At 42.7% G+C, this 13,179-nt stretch overlaps 1 protein-coding gene across 1 annotated transcript in view; it reads left to right on the forward strand.

The window, feature by feature from the left end:
* Nucleotides 1–13,179, forward strand: part of ccdc172 (coiled-coil domain containing 172) — a 56,917-nt gene that overhangs the window by 3,960 nt on the left and 39,778 nt on the right. Inside the window, exon 2 of the mRNA XM_063071222.1 lies at nucleotides 4,276–4,361. Coding sequence (XP_062927292.1) covers nucleotides 4,276–4,361 — 86 coding nt within the window. The remainder of the gene's footprint in view (nucleotides 1–4,275; nucleotides 4,362–13,179) is intronic.

Genomic DNA, 13,179 nt, shown 5'->3' on the forward strand with positions numbered 1-13,179 from the left:
ATTGAATGGCTTGTCATATGAAGAGTGTTTGATGGCTCTGGGCCTGTATTCAGTAGAATTCAGAAGAAAGAAGGGTGACTTCATTGAAACCTATGGAATGGTGAAAGTCCGTGATAAAATGGATGTGGAGAGGATGTTTCTTATGGTGGGAGAGTCAAAGACCAGAGCCTCAAAACAGAGGGGTATCCTTTTAGATCTGAGATAGAAGAGTGGATACCATGACCACAGCTTCAGTGGTCTTGCTGAGTGGCTTTCCTGCTGTGCTTTTTATGTTTACCAGAGAGCTTTGATGGCAGTTTAAGCAAAATCCAAGTGTCCTTGGTGTCAGAAAGGGGCGTTGGAAGCGGTTGCAAAAGCAAGACGCAGACACTGGAGTACGAGGAATAGGACTAGGATTATTGAGATAGCAAGGTGAGTCAGGAAGAAACGACGCTGGGCATTGACACAGGCCCTGGACAAGACTAGGATTCAGGGCCTGGGCTAGGACTTGGGCTAAAAGCACGGGATCTGGATGTGGAACTAGGAACAAGGAGCCTGCACTAGGAACCCGGAACTCCAGAACCAGAGTCTGGACAAGGACCCGGAACCTGGGTCTTGGTTGGGACTCGGATCCGGAACCCGGGTCTAGGCTAGGACTCGGGACTAGGATCTTGGCAAGGACTCGGGACTAGGATTTCGGCAAGGGCAGGACGTGGCTACAGGACAGGACAAGGAATCTCCAGCACCAGGCTGGGCAAGGTACTCCTGGGCTGGACGTGGCTCTTGAACTAGATTTGGCTCAGCTCTTGGACTCGGCTTGGTTAGGCTGTTGGATATGGAGCCGGGACTCCTCCTTGGAATGCAGGGCTGGGATGACTGCCGAGGATACTTGCCGAAGGAACTGCCAAGACAAACTGCCGAGGTTTCTAATGGGAACGATCCAGCACAGGATGAGGAATCTCCAGCACCAGGCTGGGCGAGGAAATCCTGGGCTGTGCGAGGAACCAGAACTGGATGAGGACACAGACTTGGACAGGGCTGGAACACGGTGCCTGGTCTTGGAACACAGGAACACAGAGCCTTGGACTGGAGCACAGGAACACAGAATAGAGAGCTGGGACCCCTCCTTGGGGACAGGACTTAGAGCCAGGGCTCTACACAGAATCAGGACCCTTCCTTGGGAACAGGACCTAGGGCCGGGACTCTTCTTTGACACAGACACTAAACAGGGACACAAGGAGACAGTTCCAAACTCAACAATAGATAGTTCCTTATCTTGGCGTGGCAACGTTCTGGTCTCACTCCGGCATTTGAACTTGATGGTGGTACAGGCAAGGACACAGGTGAGGTTGCAGGCAAGGTAGCAGGCGAAGGTAACAGAGGAAGATTACAGACAAAAATTAACTGTTGAGATAAACTGCCGAAGTAGCTGCCAGGGATTCAGATGGGGAAGGGAAGGGAACAGTCCAGCAGGGAATCCCTGGTTTGCTGAGGTATCTATGTGCCAGCCCAATCTGAGAATCAGGTGCCTCAATTAAGGCACCCAATGGAACAAGGGAAAACAGAAAAAAAACGGAATAAGGAATCGTCGGACTGGACCATGAACCAGAATGCTGACTTCACGGACCGGACCATGACACTTAGTGCCACACTGTCCATGTAGTGTAATGGCACTGTACTGGACCCATCTTGACACAGAAATAGTAAATATACTATATCAAATTTGTAATATTTTGATTTTCCTCTTGCACCCACAGAGACACAATAAACATATAGCATCTCTATGCTGCTTATTCTCTAGATAAAACTTGGAATTTGCTGGGTACAATTTTCTACTCTAAATTTGTTCCTAGTTGCAATATTATCAATGCAATGTTTTTGCAATCCCATGCATTCAATCCTAATCTGGATATTTACGCTTGAAAGTTTTTATCTGTTTATTAAATTAGTAAGCAAACACATTCATCCAAGACCAAATAAGAGGAAGTTTTATCACTTAGGATCATGAGAAAATAAAAAAAGGATTAATTATCAGCTAGTTCTTCACTGGAACAGCTTTCTTCTCAGCAGCACTGGGGCTCTTGTGCATATCTTCAGCCAAATGAAAAAGCTAATATTCCTGTGAGTTATCTTGAGTCTGAAATACAAGTAACCATTTGGCTGTAAATAGTCAGTATTGGAACTCATGTTGTTCTTGTGTTTCCACACCCCTGTATCTGATATTATCAGCATGGCTTTCTATTCCCTCTCCCCCAAATGTTTATCCAGCAATTCCTGTGTTTTGCTATTTGTTCAATTAACCAATGAGATGCCTTTGAATTCTTGCCTCTCTTTAGATTTGAAGGAGGTGTGGAATGTTCTTCATAAATATTGGCTGTCCCAATTGAAATGGTGTACGTCCAAGATTCCTATATACATTGGATTCCATTCAATAGGGCCATTGGTTAACCAGGGTAGATGCTTATTTTAGACAATTCTTAAAGAACAAAAACTTATCAAGCGAATAGCTGAGATCCCCTTTGTTAATTTGGGACACTATGTTGCTACGTTGGGGCAGGATACTGTTACTGAACAGTTTCTAAAGGCTGATTTATACTTCTGCGTCAAGTCGATGCTGTAGGTACAGCATCGCTGCGAACCCTACGCAGAGCCTAAGCAGATCCCTACACCATAGCCTGATGCGCGCCTCTCCCAAAATGTATCTACGTGTCGCAGCAACGCAGACCGCAACAACTGTGATTGGTCCGCTTGGTAGCATTGCATTTCCTCCTACGCTGCAATAGCTTCCCATTGGGCGACTGAAGGGCAGGGAAGGAACTCTGGCTGCAATGCTTTCCATAAAGCTTTACAGACCTCCAAAATTATGGAGGACACATTTTGCTTTTACGAAAAAAGACGCTCGCTTTAAACCTATTTACTCCGAGAAAGACTAGCATGACCATGAAGCCTTGCACGGGCAGGTGTGTGCACATGTGCAATGTGCCGGAATTGCAGAGTGACGCAGACACACCAACGCACAAGTATAAATGTTCACAACGCGTGTAGGCCATTTGCGTAGGTTACGGTGTCCATTTGACACAAAAGTATAAATTAGCCTTAACTAGCATCAGTCATATGCACTGTTTGGCCGTTAGACACTACACAGTGCTTAATACAAACAGTTTTTAAGTAGCATCAGTTGCATATGTATGTGTTCAAAACAGCACTTTTGTTATTGACAGTTGGCAAGAAATGAGCAGTAAAACAGTTCAGAACAGTGAGCCGTTCTGCTCACTGTGGTTTCAAGCATTCAGGCTTAGAGATGCAAGAAATAGGAGTGAAAATGAAATGATTTTACTACAGCACCTTAGAAACTATGGAGAATTTGAAGGCATTGACAGTCATCTTCAGTGTTACAATGAAAATGAAGATATGGAGGATGCTGTCATTGACAGCATGGTATGAAGCCAATCCGGTATCTCCACTACATGTCCGCACTTCGTTTATTTATAGTTAAAAGAATGCACTGCAGATATTTTCCTCTGTCAATAAAGTAATAAGAATTAATACAGAATTTTATAGTATGTAACAGTATTAGTAGTGTTCTAAATTGTTCTGTATTTCATTTAAATACATAATTTGTTAATCTACTTGTCATTTTTATACCTTTTTAACAAATTCCATGAATCTTCAGCTAATTGGCTGTTTAATTGGGCCAAAAAGTACTGATCCCAATGTGTCCCAATTAACTGGAATCTACTGTACTATCGAATATAGAACATCACTACTATCATGAATTTGTGATTATTTTGATGACGTTTATAGAAATGACTAGTCAGAAATAATGTAATACTAGTTCTTGACTATCTGATTGTAGCATATTGAAAGAAAAAGTACAGAAATTACAGCAGTTGATTGCATAATGTTATATAACAGCAAGAAATGCTGATTAAACAGTAAAAGGTACAAATTCCATTTTTTATTCTAGATTCAGAGATGTAGTTAAATTCTAACAGCCCTGAGAGAGGGAGATATCAGTGTTCAGCAGATGCACATCAATCAACTGAGCTGCAAAAATCAATTACAATGGGTTACTATGTCCTTACTATTGAATTGTTCTGTGTATTCTATGTTCTATTTTAATCTGCTTGAGAAAAGATTTCATTAAAACTGTAGCAAGTTGCAAAATTGCTTTACTTCTTCCATCCCACTTTTTTTTATTTGCCAATTTTACAAAGCATGCATGAGACCTGATAACAGACATATTTTCTTATTTAGATTATTTCTTACATACAGATTTTATTGTTTATATTTCAGTCAAATCAGAAATTATTAGATGCAATGAAAAGCTCAGGGATGTGACAGAGCATTTACATAAAAACAAAACTATTTTGGATTCAAAGGTAATTTTAAAAGTTTTTTTTTGGAAGTGCTTTTTAAAAGCAGCATACTAAAATGTTATCTCACGAATGGTAACATCAGTAGTTTTTAAAGTTCGTGATATCAGGGGTTGTCAACATATACAGTTATTGTAATATCAACATGTCATGAAGCCATTGATATGATATACAAATCAATACTTGATTTCATTTGTTGGGAGCTGTTTCCATTTCAGCAGTATTGTTTTAACATAAGTATGTGCATTTTCAAATGTTAAATCAGGTAATTATAACATAGTAAAATACACAGCTGCAATCTATAAAGTTGTGTGTTGCTGTTTTGGCAGTTTACCATAAAGTAATGTTTAAGTAACTAGTTAATATTAGAAACAAATCTACTTTAATAATTCTTTAAGCAGAAGTGTTTGATGTGACTTTAAAATTCTGTCATCATCATTAATTCAATCACTCATTGAATCTGCAACTGTGGTTTGATGTACATAATAACATCATTTTCAAGGTTCTGGCTCAATAACTAGCTTGCCTTGGATTCCACGTGTCTTAATCTTAACTATGCTGCCTCATATTTCTTTACCTGTGGCTTTGCTGACCAGAAATTATTTTGTATCACTGCATGTTTACAGGTTTCCAGAATAAACATAATGGCATTTTTAACGCCGTTTATTTGTACAAATAACGAGTTTACCACAGATGTACAATTGCAAGAAAAAGTTTGTGAACCCTTTGCAATTACATAGTATTCTGCATTAATTACTCATAAAATGTAGTCTGATCTTCACTGAAGTCACAATATAGACACACACAATCTGCCTACTAATAACACACTAACAGTTGTACTTTTCATGCCTTTATTAAACACATTGTTTAATCATTCACAGTCGAGATTGGAAAAAGTTTGTGAATCTTTGTATTTAATAATTGGTAGAACCTCCTTTAGCAGCAATAACCTCGACCAAACATTTCTTGTAGCTGCTGATCAAACCTACACAATGGCGAGGAGGAATTTTAGACCAGCATCTCAATTGGGTTAAGGTCTGGACTCGGACTTGGCTATTCCAAAACACAAATTTTCTTCTTTTAAACCATTCTCTATTGATTTACTCTTATCTTTTGGATCATTGTCTTGTTGCATCATGTAACTTCTATTAAGCTTCAGATGATGGACCACTACCCTGGCATTCTCCTGTAAAATATCTTCATACAATTTTGAATTAACTTTTCCTCAATGATTGCAAGCTGGCCAGGCCCTGAGGTGGCAAAGCATGATGCTCCTTCCACCATGCTTCACAGTGGGATGAGGTTTTGGTGTTGGTGTGTGGTGCCCTTTTCCTTCCAAACATAGCAGAGTACATTTCTGCCAAAAAGTTAAACTTTTGTCTCTTCTGTCCACAGAGCATTATCCCAGAAGCATTGTGGAACATCCAGGTGGCCTTTTACAATCTTGAGACATGCAGCAATGTGCTTTTTGGAAAGCAATGGTTTCTTCCATGGTGTCCGTTCATGAGCAATATTCTTGTTGAGTATTTTTCTTGTCGTGGACACATGAACAGGAAATTTAGCAACTTCTGGAATTTCTGCAGGTGTTTTGCTGTTATTCTTGGGTTCTTTTTCACCTCATACAACACTGTACATTGTGCTCTTGGTGTGATCTTTGCAGGGCACCCACTCTGAGGGAGAATACTTAAGTTCCTCCATTTGTAGACAATTTCTCTTACAGTGGACTGATGAACACTCAGGTCTTTAGAAATGCTTTTGTAGCCTTTTCCAGTTTCGTGCATCTCTCCAATTCTTCCTTGAAGGTCCTTTGTAGGTTGTTTTGATTGAGACGTGATGCAAATAAACAGATTTTTTTCTTGAGGAGAGCTATCTCTGTCAGTAAACCTGTCATAAAGGGGACATCGTTGAAAGGACCCAACTGCAAGACACAGACACTGAAGTACTAGGAACAGGACTTGACTAGAGAGCTGGGACAAGAACACAGACTGGGGCTAGGACATTGGCTAGGCAAGCGGGACCAGGACAAGGAACTGGGAACTAGGAGCCTGGGCTTGGACTCCGAGCCGGAGACTGGACAAGGACCCAGAACTTGGGTCTTGACTTGGGCTCAGACCCCGGAACTAGGCGAAGACATGACGTGGTTTTGGGAGACAGGACTAGGCGAGGCTACAGGAGAGAACAAGAGACTCCTGGGGAAGACGAGGGAACTTCAGCACAGGATGAAGCACTTGGACAGGACGAGAACGAAGCCTTGACTTGGTACTCAGGAACAGCTGAGCCTTGGACTTGGGACGACAGGAACCTCGGAACCTTGGACTTGGGACTACAGAAACGCAGAACATGGAGCCTTGGTCTTGGGGAGGACATGAACACAGAGCTTTGCTCTAGAGCATAGGAACACAGAGCCTTGGACTTGAGAGACAGGAACACAGAGCCAGGACCCCTCCTTGGGAACAGGACTTGGGGCCAGGGCTCTACACAGAATGCTGAACACGATGAGACGGTTCCCAACACTAGGTAGCGGCAAGTGGCCAGACCTACCTAGCGAAGGCGTGGACACAGACAGTTCTCAACACTAGGTAGTGGCAAATGGCTGGACCTACCTAACAAAGGCGTGGACACAGGGACAGTTCCAACTCAACAATAGACAGTTCCTTATCTTAATACAGCAAGGCTCCAGTCTCACTCCAGTGGTACAACTTGACCAGGTCACAGGGCAAGGCTCCAGAAAGAAGGGGAATGGAAGGGAGCAGTCCAGCCTCAGGGTAACAGCAAAGACAACCTGGTTTACCCAACAGAGGCAAGGACAGGAAGAGACAGAGCCAACCGCAGGATAACAGCAAAGACAGCCTGACTTACCCCACAGAGGCAAGGATGGGATACTGACAAGACAAACCAACAACCACACACAAACCCAAGGCCACTTATATTCCCAGCCGCAAGACGAGCATCAGGTGCCTACGATTAAGCCCAACTGAAAGAAGGGATAGCCGGAAGACCCGGGGTTTGGAGTCCACGGACCGGACCGTGAACCGGAACGCGGACTTTACGGATCGGACCATGACAAAACCTGACTTGTGCATCTTTTTTATAGGGCAAGGCACTTCTCCAACTCACCCCTCCAAATCTCATCTCATTGATTGGAACAACTGATTCCAAACAGCTTTAGTAGAAGGCATTACCTGAGAGGTTCACATACTTTTTTGAACTCCTAGATTGTAATTGTTTGAATGGTGTACTCAGAATTGAGAAGTACAATTATTTGTATTATTAGTTCAGGCAGATTGTGTTTATCTGTTATTGTGACTTAGACAAGATCAGACCACGATTTACAAGTAATAAATGCAGAAAGCCAGGTAATTGTAAAGGATTCGCTAACTTTTTCTTGCAGCTATACATGGACCAATCAGACCATTTGTAAAATAATTGTTAGAACGTAGATGGTATAAATTGGGCACATTGTTCTAAGTGGGACCAGCTGTTAGGCACAGTTGAAGTTTGTTTTCAAAAGTACAAAGTTTGTGCAACAGTCTGCTCTAAAGGACCACTCATATATTATGTGTGCATGCCTGCAGTCTACTGTAAAACAATCTGAGGACTAATTGCTGACTTCAAATCCTATTCCCATTAGTCTGTTCAAACCCATCTGCATTCCTGTGCTAAAGTCCTTTGCTGACTTTGGGTGTTTAATCTTCAGTGAAATCCTCCACACTGAGGTTGTCCTTCCTGATTTGGTTTATTTTAATTCTAATAACTAGATATCATAAGACCATAAGACGTAGGAGCAGAATTAGGCCATCTGGCACATCAAGTCTGCTCTGCCATTCAATCAACACACATCAAAGTTGCTGGTGAACGCAGCAGGCCATGCAGCATCTCTAGGAAGCGGTACAGTCGACCTTTCAGGCCGAGACCCTTCGTCAGGACTAACTGAAGAAAGAGCTAGTAAGAGATTTAAAAGTGGGAGGGAGAGGGGGAGATCCAAAATGATAGGAGAAGACAGGAGGGGGAGGGATGGAGCCAGGAGCTGGACAGGTGATAGGCAAAAGGGATATGAGAGGATCATGGGACAGGAGGCCCAGGGAGAAGGAAAAGGGGGAGGGGGGGAAAACACAGAGGATGGGCAAGGGGTATAGTCAGAGGGAGAAAAAGGAGAGTGAGAGAAAGAATGTGTATATAAATAAATAACGGATGGGGTACGAGGGGGAGGTGGGGCATTAGTGGAAGTTAGAGAAGTCAATATTCATGCCATCAAGTTGGAGGCTACCCAGACAGAATATAAGGTGTTTTTCAGAATTCGTCGTGTCTGCCATTCAATCCTTTTTTTCCTCCTCCTCAACCCCAGTTCCTGGCCTTCTCCCCATAACCTTGCATGCCATGTCCAATCAAGAACCTATCAATCTCTGCCTTAAGTACACCCAATGATCTGGCCTCCACGGCTGCATGTGGCAACAAATTCTACAAATTCTCCACCCTTCAGCTAAAGAAACTTCTCCGCATCTTTGTTTCCAAAGTGCGCCATTCTATCCTGAGGCTGTGCCCTCTTGTCCTAGACTGTCCCACCATGGGAAACATCCTTACCACATCTACTCTGTCTAGGCCTTTCAACATTCGAAAAATTTCAGTTATATCCCCCTTCATCCTCCTGAATTCCAGCGAGTACAGACATGAAGCCATAACAAGTTCCTCGTATAATAATCCTTTTATTCCTGGAATCAGTGTTTCTTAATTGTACATATGATTTTTTTGTGTTCTATTGCTGAGCAGCAGCGAACCATCTGATTGGCCTATCAGAGTTCTCTTTGGGAACTAGTTGACTTGATCAACATTTCTGATCTGGCTATTGTTCATGATTGTTCATAGAAAAAACATCATCCTTGTGAACCTCCTCTGGACCCTCTCTAATGCCAGCACATCTTTTCTAAGATGAGGGGCACAAAACTGTTGACAATACTCATGGTGAGGCCTCACCAGTGCCTTATAAAGCCGCAGCATCACATTCTTGCTGTTATATTTCTAGACCTCTTGAAATGAATGCTAACATGACATTTGCCTTCCTCACCAGCATCTCAACCTGTAAGTTAACCTTTAGTGTCTTTTGTACAAGGCCTCCCAAGTCCCTCTGTATCTCAGGTTTTTGGATTTTCTCCCCATTTAAAAAATAGTCTGCACATTTATTTCTACTACCAAAGTGGCTCTAACATCTTCCCAACCACTGAGGTCAGGCTAACTGGTCTATAATTTCCTTTCTGCTGCTTTCCTCCTTTCTAAAAGAGTGGAGTGACATTTACAGTTTTCCAGTCTACTGGCACCATGCCAGAGTCCAATGATTTTTGAAAGATCATTTCTAATGCCACCACAATCTCTAATCATCTGGTCCGGGTGACTATGTACCCTTAGGTTTTTAGCTTTTTGAGCACCCACTTCTCTTCCTTCACACGCTCCAACATCAGGCATACTGTTACTGTCTTTCACAGTGAAGACTGATGCAAAATACTCATTTAGTTCATCAACCAATCTCCTTGTCCCCTGTTATTATTTCTCCTGCCTCATTTTCTAGCAATCCTATGTCCACTCTCATTTCTTTTTTATTTTTAATACTTGAAAAAAACTTTTACTATCCACTTTGATGTTATTTGCTATTTCATCTTTTCCCTTCTAATGATATTTTTGGTTGTTCTCCATAAGTTTTTAAAAACTTCTCGGTCCTCTATCTTCCCACTAATTTTTGCTTTGTTGTATGCCCTTTCTTTTGCTTTTACAATAGCATTGACTTCCCTTGTCAGCCGAGGTTGTACTATTTTACCATTTGAGCATTTCTTCATTTTTGGAATACCTGTACATATATCCTGCACCTTCCCCATTATTCCCAGAAACGCATACCATTACTGCTCTGCTGACATCCTTACCAGCAGCTCCTTCCAATTTACTTTGGCCAACTCCTCTCTCATACCACTGTAATTTTCCCTTACTCCACTGAAATACTGCTACATCAGATCTTACTTTCTCCCTATCAAATTTCAAGTTGAACTCAGTTGTATGGTGATCACTGGTTCCTAAGGGTCCTTTTACCTTAAGCTCCCTAATCGCCTCCAGTTCGTTACATACCACCCAGTACAGTATAGCTGATCCCCGGTAGGCTCAATGACAAACTGCTCTAAGAAGCCATCTCTTCAGCATTCAACAAGCTCACTCTCTTGAGATCCATTATCAACCTGATTTTCCCAATCAACCTGCATGTTAAAATCTCCCATGACTACCATAACATTGCCCTTTTGACTCGCCTTTTTTATTTCCTGCTATAACCTGTGGTCCATCTCCCAGCCAGTGTTGGGAGGCTTGTATATAACTGCCATCAACATCCTTTTAGCCTTGCAGTTTCTTAACTCAACTCACAAGGATTCAACATCTTCCAGTCCTATGTCACATCTTTCTATTGATTCAATGCCATTCTTTACCAGTAAATCCACATCACCCCCTCTCCCTCCCTTCCTATCCCTCCGAAATAATGTGTAAGCTTGGACTTTCAGCTCCCAGCTACAACCATCCTTCAGCCATGATTCAGTGATGGCCACAACATCATACTTGGCAAACTGTAATAGTGGAACATGATCATCCACCTTATTTCTTATACTATGTGCATTTAGATACAACACCTTGAGTATCATATTTGCTATACTTTCTGATTCTGCATCTCTAAAGTTTTGATACCCAGCCTGTTGTCTGCATCTAAGTCCCATCACCTGCCCTTCCTGACAGTCTGACTGCACGTTATCTTTACATTTTTACAATTTGTCCTATCATGAGACCCTTCACTCCAGTTCCCACCCCCTGCCAAATTAGATTAAATCCTCCGCAACAGCTCTAACAAACCTGCCCACGAGAATATTGGTCCCCCTTGGGTTCAAGTGCAACCTATCATTTTTGAACAGGTCATATCTCCCCCAGAAGAGATCCCAGTGATCCAAGAACCTGAAACCCTACCCCCTGAACCAGTTTACTCAGGAGGTCCTGCTTCTTGGGTTTCTACCTAGCTCTCTAAATTCTCTTTTCATGACCTCATTGCTCTTCCTTCCTGTGTCATTGGTACTAATATGCAGCAACTCATCTGGCTGCTCCCCCTCCCTCTCCAAAATGTTGTGGACACGATCTGAGACATCCTTGACCCTGGCACCTGGTAGGCAGCGTAACATCTGTATGTCCCATTCACGTTCACAGAATATCCTGTCTGTTCCCCTCACTATTGAGTCCCCTAGCACTACTGCTCCTGTCTTCTCTCTCTTTCCCTTCTGCACCACAGACCAATGCACAGTGCCTGTAACCTGGTCGTCATGGCATTCTCCCGGGAGGTCATCCCCCACAAAAGTATCCAAAGCGGTATACTTGCTTTTGAGGGGAATGGGCACAGGGGTGCCCTGCTCTGTCTGTCTATTTCCATTTCTCCTGCCAGTCACCCAGCTACTTGCCTCCTGCATCTTTGGGGTGACTACTTCCCTGTAACTTTCATCAATTATCTCCTCACTCTCCTGTACAAGCTGAAGGTCATCCAGCTGCTGCTCCAGATCCCTAATACAGTCTTCAAGGAGCTGTAGCCGGATGCACTTCACACAGATGTAGTTCCCCAGAAGACTCTGGGTCTCCCAGTTCTCCAACAGCCGGCACAAAGAACATATCACTGCTTTACTTTTGTCATCAGGTGAGCCATTTTTGTATTCTTTGTGCATTTTATTTCGACGCTATTAGTTGGAAGCATTTTGTTAGAGGTCAAAAGAATTTTAATCAATAGTTGAAACTATCTTACGTGAGAATGCGGAGAAGTACTGTCTTTTTACTCAGCTCCTACTGTAACATATTGGTGATCAATAAAACTGCCTTTAAACAACAACTACACTGGGACTGGAGTTTACCAGTCTGCCTAGCTTGAGAAAACAGAGAAAATTTTTCAGCAAGGGCAGAATAGTAGAAAGACACTCTCAACGGTGACTCCATCCACAGCGGATAAAATATTGATTCTGTAGGTTCCAGCATGACGAAAAGTTAAAATGTTGGCAATGGAGAAGAGAAGCCTTGAATCCAGATCAGTGTGTTCCTTATGTTCGTCGAGATTATCTAAACTGTCAAGCAGATGGGCAGCAAGCATGGCACTGGAAATCTGTGCAAAGGCTGAAGCAGTGCTAGCTAGGGCCTTGTGCAAAATACGAAATTGCTATTAAAGTATGACAGACTGAATTAATTGTAGAGAAAACCCGCCTGGAAGCCACATTAGAGGCACTGCAGCATAAAAAAAGAAGCAGAGGCAGCTTTAGGCGAGGCCAAAGTCTTTGAGGTGGACATGGAACGGTTTACTGAGAATGATGTCAGATCAAATTCACCATGTCATTCAGCTGAGAGGACTTAGAAGTCTGTTCAAGCCAGTTTGGTTATACTCAACCCTTAGCAGACACTGATGACTCAGGCCAGCTATTTAAGACTGAAAGGGGGCTCCTCTTCCTAAGAATAACACCCCACAACTCAACATCTTTTACTCAAACGGAACAGCTTAGATACCACCTCCCTCACATGTGCATACTCACATTGAACGGGCAGATATCTCAAAACTTCCGATGACCAGCCACTCACTTGTTCATAGATATGAAAGAGATATGCAGCCATGTAGTGTTAAACTCGAAGGCTCATATGTACCATGGCATAACACAGGTGGTAACATTGCTTAGTTCTCTGGTAAGGTGCACCACACCCCCAATAGCTTCAAACTAATCATGAGGTGTCAGATCTCATGAGATTCCTAGCCCGTCATGAGCTGCTGACAGCCAGACTCATCAAA

The sequence above is a fragment of the Mobula hypostoma genome, chromosome 19 (assembly GCF_963921235.1).
Source record: "Mobula hypostoma chromosome 19, sMobHyp1.1, whole genome shotgun sequence".
Classification (NCBI taxonomy): Eukaryota; Metazoa; Chordata; class Chondrichthyes; order Myliobatiformes; family Myliobatidae; genus Mobula; species Mobula hypostoma.